The sequence below is a fragment of the Mesoplodon bidens genome (assembly GCF_964165515.1).
Source record: "Mesoplodon bidens genome assembly, chromosome: 2".
NCBI lineage: Eukaryota > Metazoa > Chordata > Mammalia > Artiodactyla > Ziphiidae > Mesoplodon > Mesoplodon bidens.
In genome coordinates this window covers 107,043,439-107,056,550 of record NC_138177.1, presented here as the reverse complement: position 1 = coordinate 107,056,550, position 13,112 = coordinate 107,043,439, and the positions used below count along the sequence as shown (strand labels likewise).

Below are 13,112 nucleotides of genomic sequence, written 5' to 3'. Positions count from 1 at the left end.
AGCTCAAGAGCTAGTTGAAGAGACTAACACTGGAAATAGATTCTTTTTAGACAGTGTGATAGGAGCCTGAGAAAGAGGTAGTGCTTGAACTGGGACTTGAAGAATACATCAGAGTTCAACAGAAAGAAAAAAAAGGAAATGGGCTGGAGGAAACGGCAGGGGCCCAAAACCCTTGTTGGGGAGTGGCAGCGTGGACTGCGTGCTGGAAGAGAAAAGCCATCTGAGGCTGGAGTCGTTGCGTGCTGGTGTTGGTTGTTCGGGTGTTATCGCCCTTTAAGGGATGTGCTGGGCCGAGCTGGTGACCATTCAGGGTCAGTGTGACATTACAGTACTCTACTGCTGTGTCCTCTGTCCCCCGCCTTTTTTACGTTTTCTTCCTCCTCTAGGAAAGTAATCAGCCTCCTCTTCTCTCTCCTGGGATCAAAACCTGTCCCAGGTACAATGTGCTTGAAAACTACCATTGACACTATGGCAGCTGCAAAGTGTCACTGGTTACAAGAATCCCACAGATTCTTTGCTGTGTGGTCCTTTAACTTTTTACGTTGAGGACTGGCTTAGAGTTTTTATTCTTGCTTGGGTCCAGGTTGCTTTTGGTGGCAATTAAGTTTAATAAAATGCTCTTCTGCCCAATATAATATATAGACCGTGAATAAATGTTCTTGAGGAATTTTGATGTTGATGATGATGATGGTGATAAAGGTGATGATCAAGAACCTGTACAGTGTTTCATTGATTGAGCATCAGCTGTGTTTCAGGCATTGACTGTATAGCAGTAAGGAAAATGGACATGATCCCTGTCCCCATGGAACTTATAATCTTGTGGGGGATCAGACAAGTGAACAGTTGGTTCTGCCAGTGTGATGAGGGCTGTGATGGATAGAGGTACAGAGTCCTGTGGGAGCACATCAGAGAAGCATCTCACCCAGACTAGGGATCAGGGAGGGCTTCCTGGGAAAGGCAACAGAAACCTGATAGCCTCATGCAGGGATGAGGAGGAAGTATTCCAGGTAGAGTAAACGATGCATAGGAGGAGCAGGATACAAGGGAGAATGGCTGGTTGGAGAAACTGGAAGAAGAAACTAGAAAAAGAAAGTATTTTCTCATTTAATGTTTTCACTTGCATCTGTGTCATAATGTCTTTTGTTTACCTGTTTTCTAGGAATGTTTACCCTTGCGGAAGTTGCTTCACTTAATGACATTCAACCAACTTACCGAATCCTGAAACCATGGTGGGACGTGTTTATGGATTACCTGGCTGTCGTTATGTTGATGGTAGCCATCTTTGCAGGAACCATGCAACTTACCAAAGATCAGGTGGTCTGCTTGCCAGTACTGCCATCTCCTGTAAATTCAAAGGCACACACACCGCCAGGAAGTGCCGACGTTACCACCATCCCGAAGATGGAGTCAGCCACAGACCAAGTCCAAGATGGGCTGATGACAAATGAGATTTCCTTTGGCGCATCTGCTGTGACACCTGACATACCTCTCAGAGCCACATATCCTCACACAGATTCCACGGTTCCAAATCAGGAGGCAAAGAAAGAGAAGACAGACCCAACAGGCCGAAAAACAAACTTGGATTTTCAGCAATATGTATTTATTAATCAGATGTGTTACCATCTGGCCCTTCCATGGTATTCTAAGTACTTTCCGTACCTTGCTCTTATACATACTATTATTCTCATGGTCAGTAGCAACTTTTGGTTCAAATATCCCAAAACATGCTCAAAAGTAGAACATTTCGTTTCAATATTAGGAAAGTGCTTTGAATCTCCTTGGACTACTAAAGCATTGTCTGAGACAGCATGCGAAGACTCGGAGGAAAACAAGCAGAGAATAACAGGTGCCCAGACTCTACCAAAGCACGTATCTACCAGCAGTGATGAAGGGAGCCCCAGCGCCAGCACCCCAATGATCAGCAAAACTGGCCTCAAATTTTCAGCTGAAAAGCCTGTGATTGAAGTCCCCAGCATGACCATCCTGGACAAAAAGGACGGGGAACAGGCCAAAGCCCTGTTTGAGAAAGTGAGGAAGTTCCGTGCTCATGTGGAAGATAGTGACTTGATCTATAAACTCTATGTGGTCCAAACCGTTATCAAAACAGCCAAGTTCATTTTTATTCTCTGCTACACTGCAAACTTTGTCAATGCGATCAGCTTTGAACACGTCTGCAAGCCCAAAGTCGAGCACCTGACTGGTTACGAGGTGTTTGAGTGCACCCACAACATGGCATACATGCTGAAAAAGTTGCTCATCAGTTACATATCCATTATTTGTGTTTATGGTTTTATCTGCCTCTACACTCTCTTCTGGTTATTCAGGATACCTTTGAAGGAATATTCTTTTGAAAAAGTCAGAGAAGAGAGCAGTTTCAGTGACATTCCAGATGTCAAAAATGATTTTGCGTTCCTCCTACACATGGTAGACCAGTACGACCAGCTGTATTCCAAGCGTTTCGGGGTGTTCTTGTCAGAAGTCAGTGAAAATAAACTGAGGGAAATTAGTTTGAACCACGAGTGGACATTTGAAAAACTGAGGCAGCACGTGTCACGCAACGCCCAGGACAAGCAGGAGCTCCATCTGTTTATGCTCTCAGGTGTGCCCGATGCTGTCTTCGACCTCACAGACCTGGATGTGCTAAAACTCGAGCTGATTCCAGAAGCTAAAATTCCTGCTAAGATTTCTCAGATGACTAATCTCCAAGAGCTTCACCTCTGCCACTGCCCTGCAAAAGTGGAACAGACTGCTTTTAGCTTTCTCCGTGACCACTTGAGATGCCTTCACGTGAAGTTCACTGACGTGGCAGAAATACCTGCCTGGGTGTATCTGCTCAAAAACCTTCGCGAGCTGTACTTGATAGGCAACTTGAATTCTGAAAACAATAAGATGATAGGACTTGAATCTCTCCGGGAGTTGCGGCACCTTAAGATTCTCCACGTGAAGAGCAATCTGACCAAAGTCCCCTCCAACATTACAGATGTGGCTCCACATCTCACCAGGTTAGTCGTTCATAATGACGGCACCAAACTCTTGGTACTGAACAGCCTTAAGAAGATGATGAATGTCGCTGAGCTCGAACTCCAGAACTGTGAGCTAGAGAGAATTCCACATGCTATTTTCAGCCTCTCTAATTTGCAGGAACTAGACTTAAAGTCGAATAACATACGCACAATTGAAGAAATCATCAGTTTCCAGCATTTAAAGCGACTGACTTGTTTAAAATTATGGCATAATAAAATCGTTACCATTCCGCCCTCCATCACCCACGTCAAAAACTTGGAGTCACTTTATTTCTCTAACAACAAGCTCGAATCCCTACCTGTGGCAGTGTTTAGTTTACAGAAACTCAGATGCTTAGATGTAAGCTACAACAACATTTCCATGATCCCAATAGAAATAGGATTACTTCAGAACCTGCAGCATTTGCATATCACGGGGAACAAAGTGGACGTTCTACCAAAACAGTTGTTTAAATGCATTAAGTTGAGGACTTTGAATCTGGGGCAGAACTGCATCACCTCCCTCCCAGAGAAGATCGGACAGCTCACCCAGCTCACCCAGCTGGAGCTGAAAGGGAACTGCTTGGACCGCCTCCCAGCCCAGCTGGGCCAGTGTCGCCTGCTCAAGAAAAGCGGGCTTGTTGTGGAAGATCACCTTTTTGACACCCTGCCGCTCGAAGTCAAAGAAGCATTGAATCAAGACATAAATATTCCCTTTGCAAATGGGATTTAAACTGAGGTCATTTGTGCACATCCGTGTGCAGGAACAACTTCCTAGATTGCAAGTGCTCATGTACCAGTTATTGCAAGATAATGCATTTTAGGAGTAGATACACCTTTAAAAATACAACAGAGAGGATGCATAGAAGGCTGATAGAAGACATAACTGAATGTTCAACGTTTGTAGTGTGTTAAGTCATTCACCTCCAAATCTTTTTTTTTCTTTTGGGGAAAGGGAAGGAAAAATTATAATCACTAATCTTGGTTTCTTTTTAAATTGTTTGTAACTTGGATGCTGCCGCTACTGAATGTTTACAAATTGCTTGCCTGCTAAAGTAAATGATTAAATTGACATTTTCTTACTATACCACCTTTTTTTGAGGTGTCTTGATTTACTTTGCTTAATTGGTGCAATAGTGCTTTAACTCAGACCTCTGAAGGCACATCAGGTCCAATCTTGTAAATTTAGATTTGCTGAAATACTGATTTCTTTTGTGTTTTAATTTCAAGCACCTCAAATAAGCACTTCTTATAATATTTAACTGGTGCTACGCTTCTGAGAATCCCATTTTATAGATTTTACACTCTTAAAGGCCTGGACTGCAGTAAAAGTGTGTAGATCATTGAGGGAGTTTTGTTTGTTTGTTTGTTTTCTAAGAATAAATAACAAGAAAAAATAAAAGAATGCTCTCCTTACTCATAGCTGTTTTTCCATAGTCTGGAGTTCTGGTTATATGATACATTTTTCTGTCACTACCATAGAGCTGCCAATAAATAGAAAATGTTATTTTAAAATTAATTACAGGCAAAATAAAAATTTTAATGGCTTGATGACTAACATCCTTCCAGTATATCACCATTTGGAAGATAACACAAATTCAAAGCAAGTATCATTAAATTACTTGCCCTTTCCACTGTTGTGGGGGAAAAAATAGGAGTTGTAGTTCATTGAGTTGGAAAACTGACTATATCTCTATTCATTTTAGTGACAGGCTGTACTTCCTGTGTTTGTCTGCAGCTAGGAGGAGTCATGTCCGGGGAAATGCTGGCAGAATATACTTTTTGGATGATAGTTTTTCCTTCGTTATCTAACTTACAAAGTGGCTAAACCCATCTCAGAAAATCAAAATATTCCCTGCCACCTGTGTGGGTATTGGTTGACAGGTATTTCATAGGCCATTCTATGGGAGTGTTTTTTCAAGAGAAGAGAACTGTCTGGCACTCTGGGTAACAAAGTAGTGTCCTCTCCATATAAGACTGGACTCACTTAGTGAAACAGTGGATAGTCTCTTGTCACACCTTAGCGTGGCTTGAAGGATTTTGCAGAGAATGTGAAAGGATGGACTCAACATTCTTGCTTTTCCTCCCCAAAATTGATCTCGGGCTACTGGCCTGTTGGAAGCGGTGGTGATCTTTGCTTGCCATAGAGCTTCTAAATACCTCGAGAAGTAGTATCGCTAATAGGAAAGGCTGCAGCCACTGTGGCTGAGTTAGCAGCTGACCCCAGCCCCAGCATCCTGGCCACTCCCTCTCCTCCTAAAAGACTTGAGGTAGAAGACTAGCTTATAAAAGCCCAAGTTTAGAAAATCGGAGGACAGTGGCGGATTTTTGGTATAAGCACGTTCTCTCCGAGATACACATCTTCCATTTCTCTCAGCATTCACTGATATATTCGCTGGTATTGATTATGTACCTACTTTGTGCCTTGCAAGTTCAAGGAACTGGGGATTAACTGTTGGAATAAGTCACAGCCCCTGGCTACATGGAGGTTTATAACAAAGTGTGGGAGATCATATCAATTAGGCAAATAATACAAATGATTGATTACAGTTGTAATACAGAAGGTATACAGAATCTGTGCATGAATAACGGCTGGGACGGGGCACATTTGGTTAAAGAGGAGCTTCGGGGAAGCTTTGCACTTAGAAACTCTGCCTGTAAACACTCCAGGACATTTCCTTACCACCAGCCACGAAGGGCACTGTTCTCCCTGCGTGGTAATGCCACCACCAGAAATTGGTACAGTGTCTTTAGAAGGATGCCACACTGTCTTGCTTGTAAGATAAACAGGCCAGATCTTACGATCCTTGCTTTATGGACTGGGAAACTTGCCTTCCTCTCTTAAGACAAGTGCCTGTTGTTTTTGAAGGGCACAAGTGGCAGCCTACCCACAACTCACCTTGCTTGTCAGAGGAGAGGCCTGTAGGAGCCAGTCTGACCTTCCCACAGCCTGACCACTGGCAGCTGCTGTTAGGCACCTGTTTCCTCATCAGTACTTGGGGTTCAGTCACTTAGAGCTAGCTGATTGGTATTACATGCCTTCAGATAATATCAAGGGGTATCTTTGCTCTTACCCAAACTTCTATTGATTTTATTAGCCCTTAATGATTTCCTTGAACTCTGAAGAGTTCACGGTCAGTTGATTTAAATGCCGCATTCCTTGCCACTGTTTGCAAATAGCCATATTTTAAAAGAGGCTTCCTAAGAAATGCTGATTCATCTAGCAGACTTTAAATATACTGGGTCTTGGAGTCTCAATAAAACAGCAGATGAGATTATGGGCCCAAATATACTGTCAACCCATATGTCTTCACAAATTTATGTTGGCACCGCACGCTCTAGACATGGGGGAAACAAGTTAAAATGTACAAGTTTGGCTTACTAGTATTTTCATATCTTTTTCTAAAGTCCCTGGAGCACCATTTGAAGAAAATTATTTTAAAGTATCTTTAAATGTTTCATGTCTATGTGAATTCCACAGAGTCTTAGAGAATCTGGCTTGTTTTCAGCTGTTTGCCTTTTTTTCACCGACATTCAGTTGACTCTGCAGAGAGGATTGGCTTTTTCAGGGGTTCAGAAAGATGAGCTGAGATTGTTACTGGGACCCCATCTTAGTAGTGGAGATTTAGCATTTAGTAGTGGGTAGAAAGACATCATTCTCTAAGTCCTGGACAACAGTCCTCCTGATCGTTTGACATTTTTCATATGCAAAGGAAAAGGTGTTATATTTTATTAATATTATCGCTAGTACTGTCTCTGACTGCCTCCCCTGGACTCGACTTCAGCCAGCAACTATACTCAAAGTTGCTGATGGAGCAAACTCCAAAGTGCCCTTGAGACCAACGCCCATTGGTTGTTTCCTTTCACCTGCTGAAGTGAAGCCAGAGGGCTTTCCTCTCGCTGAGACCTCTGGCAGCACTTGAGTCAGTAATTCATTCCAATAAAATGGTCCCTTTATCATCCCTAAACAAAGGCAGTACTAACAAAAAGCCCCTTTCATGAAAAGAAGGGGAAAAAAAAGCCTGGAAAACAGTTTTCAAATGTCCTCTAACTGGTGACTGTGACACAAAGCAGTGGCCCCGTCTGGCCCTGGCCAGCTGTGGCTCTTCTGGGACAAGTGTACCAGGTATTCAGAGTGGTGTCTGCTGCAGGGGAGGAGGCAGAAAACCAGCAGGCCACAAGCCCTCGCCCCTGGGGAGAAGGTCATGCCCATGCCACCAACATCAGGGGAATAAGCCCCTTAATTCACAAGTCTTACAACTCCAAAGAAGAATAGCTGTGCTGTCTTCCTCCTTCTGCCTCTGGAAATACAATGTATAAATTGCCCCTAGTAAGCCACAACTTGCTCGTGGAAATGAGTAAGATGTTTTTACTTGGATCTCTGACTCATGACCCAGCACCCTCCCACTGCTGCAGGACCCCTTTGCTAGTAACTGCCCCTGTCCTGCTTGCTGTCTCTGTAATCAGCTCTTTGTTTGCTCCCAAGATTTGTGAGTATCTGGATTTGAATGCCGCCTCAGCCTCAGCTGTACGACCATAGCAAGCGACTTAACCTCTCTAAGCCTCAGTTTCTTTTTTTTTTTTTTTTTTTTTTTTGCTGTACGCGGGCCTCTCACTGCCGCGGCCTCTCCCGTTGCGGAGCACAGGCTCCGGACACACAGGCTCCGCGGCCATGGCTCGCGGGCCCAGCCGCTCCGCGGCATGTGGGATCTTCTGGGATAGGGGCACGAACCCGTGTCCCCTGCATCGGCAGGCGGACTCTCAACCACTGCGCCACCAGGGAAGCCCTAAGCCTCAGTTTCTTTATCTGTAAACGGGAATAATAATAATGCCTACCAAAGGCATTTTTTGTGAAGATTGAATGATTTAAGGGACTGTTCCTGGCAGAGAGTAAGTACTCAGTAACATTCTGCTGTCATTAGTTTTATCCCCAACTGTGACGGAGACTGTTAGCCTTCCCTAATATGCATTCTCTCCTTCCGTGGTCATGGAATTTTCAGTGGACACCTGTGAACATAGAATAAAATGTATATAAAATAAAATATTTCCCAACCTTACTTGAAGCTAGATGTGGCCAAGTGACTAAATTCTAGCCAAAAAAGTGGAACAAGGGCCTCCCTGGTGGCGCAGTGGTTGAGAGTCCGCCTGCTGATGCAGGGGACACGGGTTCGTGCCCCGGTCTGGGAGGATCCCACATGCCGCGGAGCAGCTGGGCCCGTGAGCCATGGCCGCTGAACCTGCGCGTCCGGAGCCTGTGCTCCGCAACGGGAGAGGCCACAACAGTGAGAAGCCCGCATGACGCAAAAAAAAAAAAAGTGGAACAAGGAACGTGCAGTTTCTCGATCAGGCCCTTAAGGAGAAGGGCATGCCCTTCCCTTCCCCAAGCCTGCTGGTTAAACTGCAGATATAGAAACGAGTGCAATGAAGACTGTACAGACCAGGACAACAAACCCGGCGTGGCCTAGCAAAAGGGCAGAAGAAGCCTGGGCCCTGCAACTTCAAGGAGCAGGGCTACATAAAGAAGGAAAAAAATCTGTCTTGTCTAAGCCTCTGTGGATAGAGGGCTCTGACACATGCAGCATGACCTAAAGACCTATTGAATCAAAATGTGTATGTTAACAAGATGATATCCAGGTGATTTACAGGCATGTAAAAATTTGAGAAGCGTTATCCGAAATAACACACCTATCGAGAACGAGTCAGCTGGCCATCATCAGGACCTGGGAAGAGGATAGTGCTGGTGACCAATGTTTCTACCACTGTTGGGTTCTGCCTCTCCCATCAGCCTCTTGCCAGACCCTAGTTGGGGAGGAGTTGAGGTTTTGCTAGTGCTTCTGGTTTATACCAACTTCCATGCCCCCCAGTTGCTCTTGCTGGCAACCATACCATTTGTTCACCATAGCAACCACAGGAAAGAAGGGTGATAGTCTATTGCTTATGATTATAATTAATTATATATCATTCTCCCAGGGGTCTGAGGTTTTGAAGGTCCTACAGCTACTCTAATGACATAGGCACTCGTGCTCAGCCCATGGACACCCTTCACAGGCTCAGGTAGCTAATCAAACCCGTTCCATTTTTTAACCTTCAGGCTGAGTCTGGGTTAGCTGCTTGAAGCTCACTCAACCATGGGATAACCTGCTCAGAGCCTTTTCTGAATGTCCCTGGGAAACTGCCAAATAGCCTACCATGAAAATTGGCTAGAGTAGTTTCAGGGGAAGACCTGCCCAAAGGAATCACCCAGGTGTTAAGCCACTGGAAAACTATAAATAGTAGCCACATAATTCAGTACTTTGAAATGAAATGCTGCCTGAATAGAAATCTCTTTAAGATATATCTCGAAGGGTTTAACTCAGATCTTTCCTGCAACTTGGGCCTGCTGGCTCTTTATCTGGCTTTGGTTGTGGTGGAAACAACTGGTCACCAGCCAGATGATAACCCTCTGTCTTCTTGAAGATGGTGATTAAATCACTCATCTCCTCTTCCTCAGGATGTTGTGAAGATTATGTCACCGCTGTGCCTAGAGCTCCCTAGAGATGAACGGTGCCTAAATACAGTTTGCTATTAATTTATCATTACGGTTGGCAGGAAAAGTTGAAGATAGCATTTTCATCTCTGCCTAAGAAGTAGCAGAGGCATAATCAGGCCTACACCTTCCTCACATCAATTCTATGTAACTACTGTTCTTTAGGAGATTATGTGTTTCAAGTTTCCATTTCTGAAGGTGGAAGAAGACATTAGGAAGTGGATTGGATTCAATGCTAGATGAACACAACTTACTCTGACTTACTTGTCACAGCAGACCTGGGAGGTATGAATTATCCCCATTTTAGAGATGAAGAAGCTGTGAAGTTAGGCAGTCTGCCCACGGTCACCTAGCTAGCAGGTGACAGGAACACTGTTAAGTCAGACAGTGTGCATATCTGATCTCATTTAATCCTCACAAGACTGCTGAGAGAAAGGCATTATCCCCATTTAAGAGATCAAGAAACTGAGTCAGAGAGGCTAACTTATCTCTGCTTCCACCTCATAAGTAGCAGAAACTAGTCACAAAACTCAGGCAGGCCTAAAACCAGAGCTCTGTTCTTCCACCAAACTACACAGCAGATGTCTGGAGCTCTGTCAGCAATTCCAAAAGAGGTTTTGAAATTTGTGTTGAGATTCAGTTACATAAATCTCCCCCAAGCTAGGATTTTCCTCCGCTCTTTAGTATTAGGGAAATTTTTTTTTTTTTTTTGTGGTACGCGGGCCTCTCACTGCTGTGGCCTCTCCCGTTGTGGAGCACAGGCTCCGGACGCGCAGGCTCAGCAGCCATGGGTCACAGGCCTAGTTGCTCTGTGGCATGTGGGATCTTCCCGGACCGGGGCACGAACCCGCGTCCCCTGCATCGGCAGGCGGACTCTCAACCGCTGTGCCACCAGGGAAGCCCAGGGAAAAGTTTTTGATGTGCCTCAGCATCTGCCCTTAGCGTTACGACTTGTTTCCTCTGTTAGGCTGCCTGACAGTCGTGAAAGGGCAGTCCACCCAAGGTAATGGAATTATTTTCCATCACTAAATGTTCAAGGCATGACCGTCTTTACTCATGGTCATTTACTCAGAAATGAGAAACTCTGTCTCAGCTATGTGATGCATAGTAAATGTGGTAGAGAGTGACATTCAGCAGGTTCAGAGAGGTGGGTGCACAAAAACACGGTAACAGTTGCCGGATCCTCTGGGCAGATGTGACTTTCCAGCCTGGCATTTCAGACACAGATTCTCAAGCTGTTACCTACCCAGGCGGCACCTGGTGCCTGCATCATCCTGACCTTTATTTTTACTGGATCTCTTCTTCTGTTGACGGTCACTGTACTCCACCATCTGGGCTAGGACAAGAATCAGATTTTTGTGGTCCGTGGAGAGAAAGAACCCAGTTTTACATGGAAGAAACTGATTAGAAGAAAGAAAAAGTGAAGATAGTTAAGGAAACTAATAACACCCCCCCCCCCGCCCCACTGCTGGTACCCCTGAATCCACACACACACCCCACCAAATTTGTATTTTGATTTTTTTTTTTGGCCTTCCTTCCTTATCCATTTAAATTTGTTCTAATATCTTACCTAAAGTGAGCTCAGTTTGGCGGAGAAAATTTTCACCAAAACATGACCTGCCATTTGAAAAACACTTATGTGAGTTTTATATCTTTGACCCGTGTAAAAAGTGAGTAGAGCTTTTACGAGCTAACACAACTCAGACAACCAATACAAGCAGAAGAATCTCGTGATGCACCAGGACTAAATTTCGATTCGGTAGCGACCAAGGAAGTCTGCGGCTGGAGCAGTAAGTCTGTGGGCCTGGGAAAAGGTGGAGATGTTTTAAAATATTGTAAAAAGTTTTTCTGGGCCTCCCTGGTGGCGCAGTGGTTGAGAGTCCGCCTGCCGATGCAGGGGATACGGGTTCGTGCCCCGGTCTGGGAGGATCCCATATGCCGCGGAGCGGCTGGGCCCGTGAGCCATGGCCACTGGGCCTGCGCGTCCGGAGCCTGTGCTCCGCAACGGGAGAGGCCACAGCAGTGAGAGGCCCACATACCGCAAAAAAAAAAAAAAAAAAAAAAAAAAAAAAAAAAGTTTTTATATTACTTACAGAATAAAATTAGCCCAATGACACATTCTAAGTGTGGCCTCAGTTCTTCCACCAGCCAGAGCTAAAGACATAGTAAATAACACGTGTGCTCAACTGCAGTGAATCAGAGCTGTTGCAGTTGCTTTGGTGAAGCTTACAGAGTCAGTTAACCATAGTCATACTGCGTTCTAAGTTGCTAAAATTTCCTAATTGTGTGAATTTAAATTAATTTTCTTGGCCTCAGGCTTAATTTCCTGTGTATAAACAGAGCCTCATGCCAACAGTTCAAGTACCTTCTCTTTGTCACCAGAACGGAGAAGCTGCAGCCTGGTGGCCAGGGTTCAATCTACTGGAACTGTCTCACAGGCAAGTTACTTAACGTGGGGTGTGCTTTTGCTTCCTCATCTGTGAGATGGGGTTAATGATAGTATTTACCTCATAGCATAGTTTTTTGTGTGGAATCAATGAGTTAACACACATGAAGCACTTAGGCCAACATCTAGCATGTTGAGTACTTAATATGGTTTAGTGGTTTTCATTAATAATGTTTCAAGGGCTTCCCTGGTGGCACAGTGGTTGGGAGTACACCTGCCGATGCAGGGGACACAGGTTCGTGCCCCGGTCCGGGAAGATCCCACGTGCCGTGGAGCGGCTGGGCCCGTGAGCCATGGCCACTGAGCCTGCGCATCCAGAGCCTGTGCTCCGCAACAGGAGAGGCCGCGGAGGTGAGAGGCCCACGTACCGCAAAAAATAAATAAATAAATAAATAAATAAATAAATAATGTTTCTAAAATATTTGGAATATCTGTCCACAAGCAAAAAAACTCTGGAAAACAAAACTTTTCTAATGTAATATTATACTAGAGCTCAGGAAATGGATACTGCCCAAGTAGGAACTAATCGTGCCTTTCCCTCCTTTCAAAAGCCAACAAAGACAAGTCACTGGGGACTTAACGTCTCACAAGCAGCTTTTCATACATTTATTAATCTGTTTGTTTTGCTTAGCAAATCAGAGGAACCAGACTTTGTATTATTAAGAACCCTCTTTTGTTGGTTATGAATGTTCCTAAGTAGTTCTCTAAACTTGGGTCAGACCCAATGACCCATCTGGCCAAAGGCCTGAAGACAGATTTCCAAAAAACAGCCGCAAGGAACTCTGTCTTGGGCTAATTTGTTGGGTCCTCATAAGGCATGTTGACTATTTTAGTTGTACGGGGAATATGGAATTGGTTGCTGGTATAGGGAAGGAAAAAAAGTTATTTTCCCTCTACCTATCTTAGGTTAATTGGCCAGGCCCTGTAAATCAGACTGAGAAAAGATATTAACAAGAGAAAAAGTCAAACAGAAGTTTATTAATAAGTGCATCATGCATACACCCAGAGATGAGTAACTCAAAGGACTGGTTAGAACCTGGGCTTATATAGCATTTTAACAAAAGAACAATAAATTTTTAGACAGGTGACAAGACAAAGGAAAAAGACTTTGAGCTTCTAAGGGTGGCAAATTGTAGCA

At 44.4% G+C, this 13,112-nt stretch overlaps 1 protein-coding gene across 6 annotated transcripts in view; it reads left to right on the top strand.

Moving 5' to 3' along the window:
• LRRC8D (leucine rich repeat containing 8 VRAC subunit D) overlaps nt 1-4,089 on the top strand; it is a 108,857-nt gene extending 104,768 nt beyond the window's left edge. For all 6 annotated transcript variants that reach the window (XM_081225955.1, XM_081225951.1, XM_081225954.1 and 3 more), the window contains one exon: nt 1,160-4,089. In XM_081225955.1, coding sequence (XP_081082081.1) covers nt 1,162-3,735 — 2,574 coding nt within the window. In that variant the 5' untranslated portion in view covers nt 1,160-1,161 and the 3' untranslated portion in view covers nt 3,736-4,089. The remainder of the gene's footprint in view (nt 1-1,159) is intronic.
• The last annotated feature ends 9,023 nt before the right edge of the window (nt 4,090-13,112 follow it).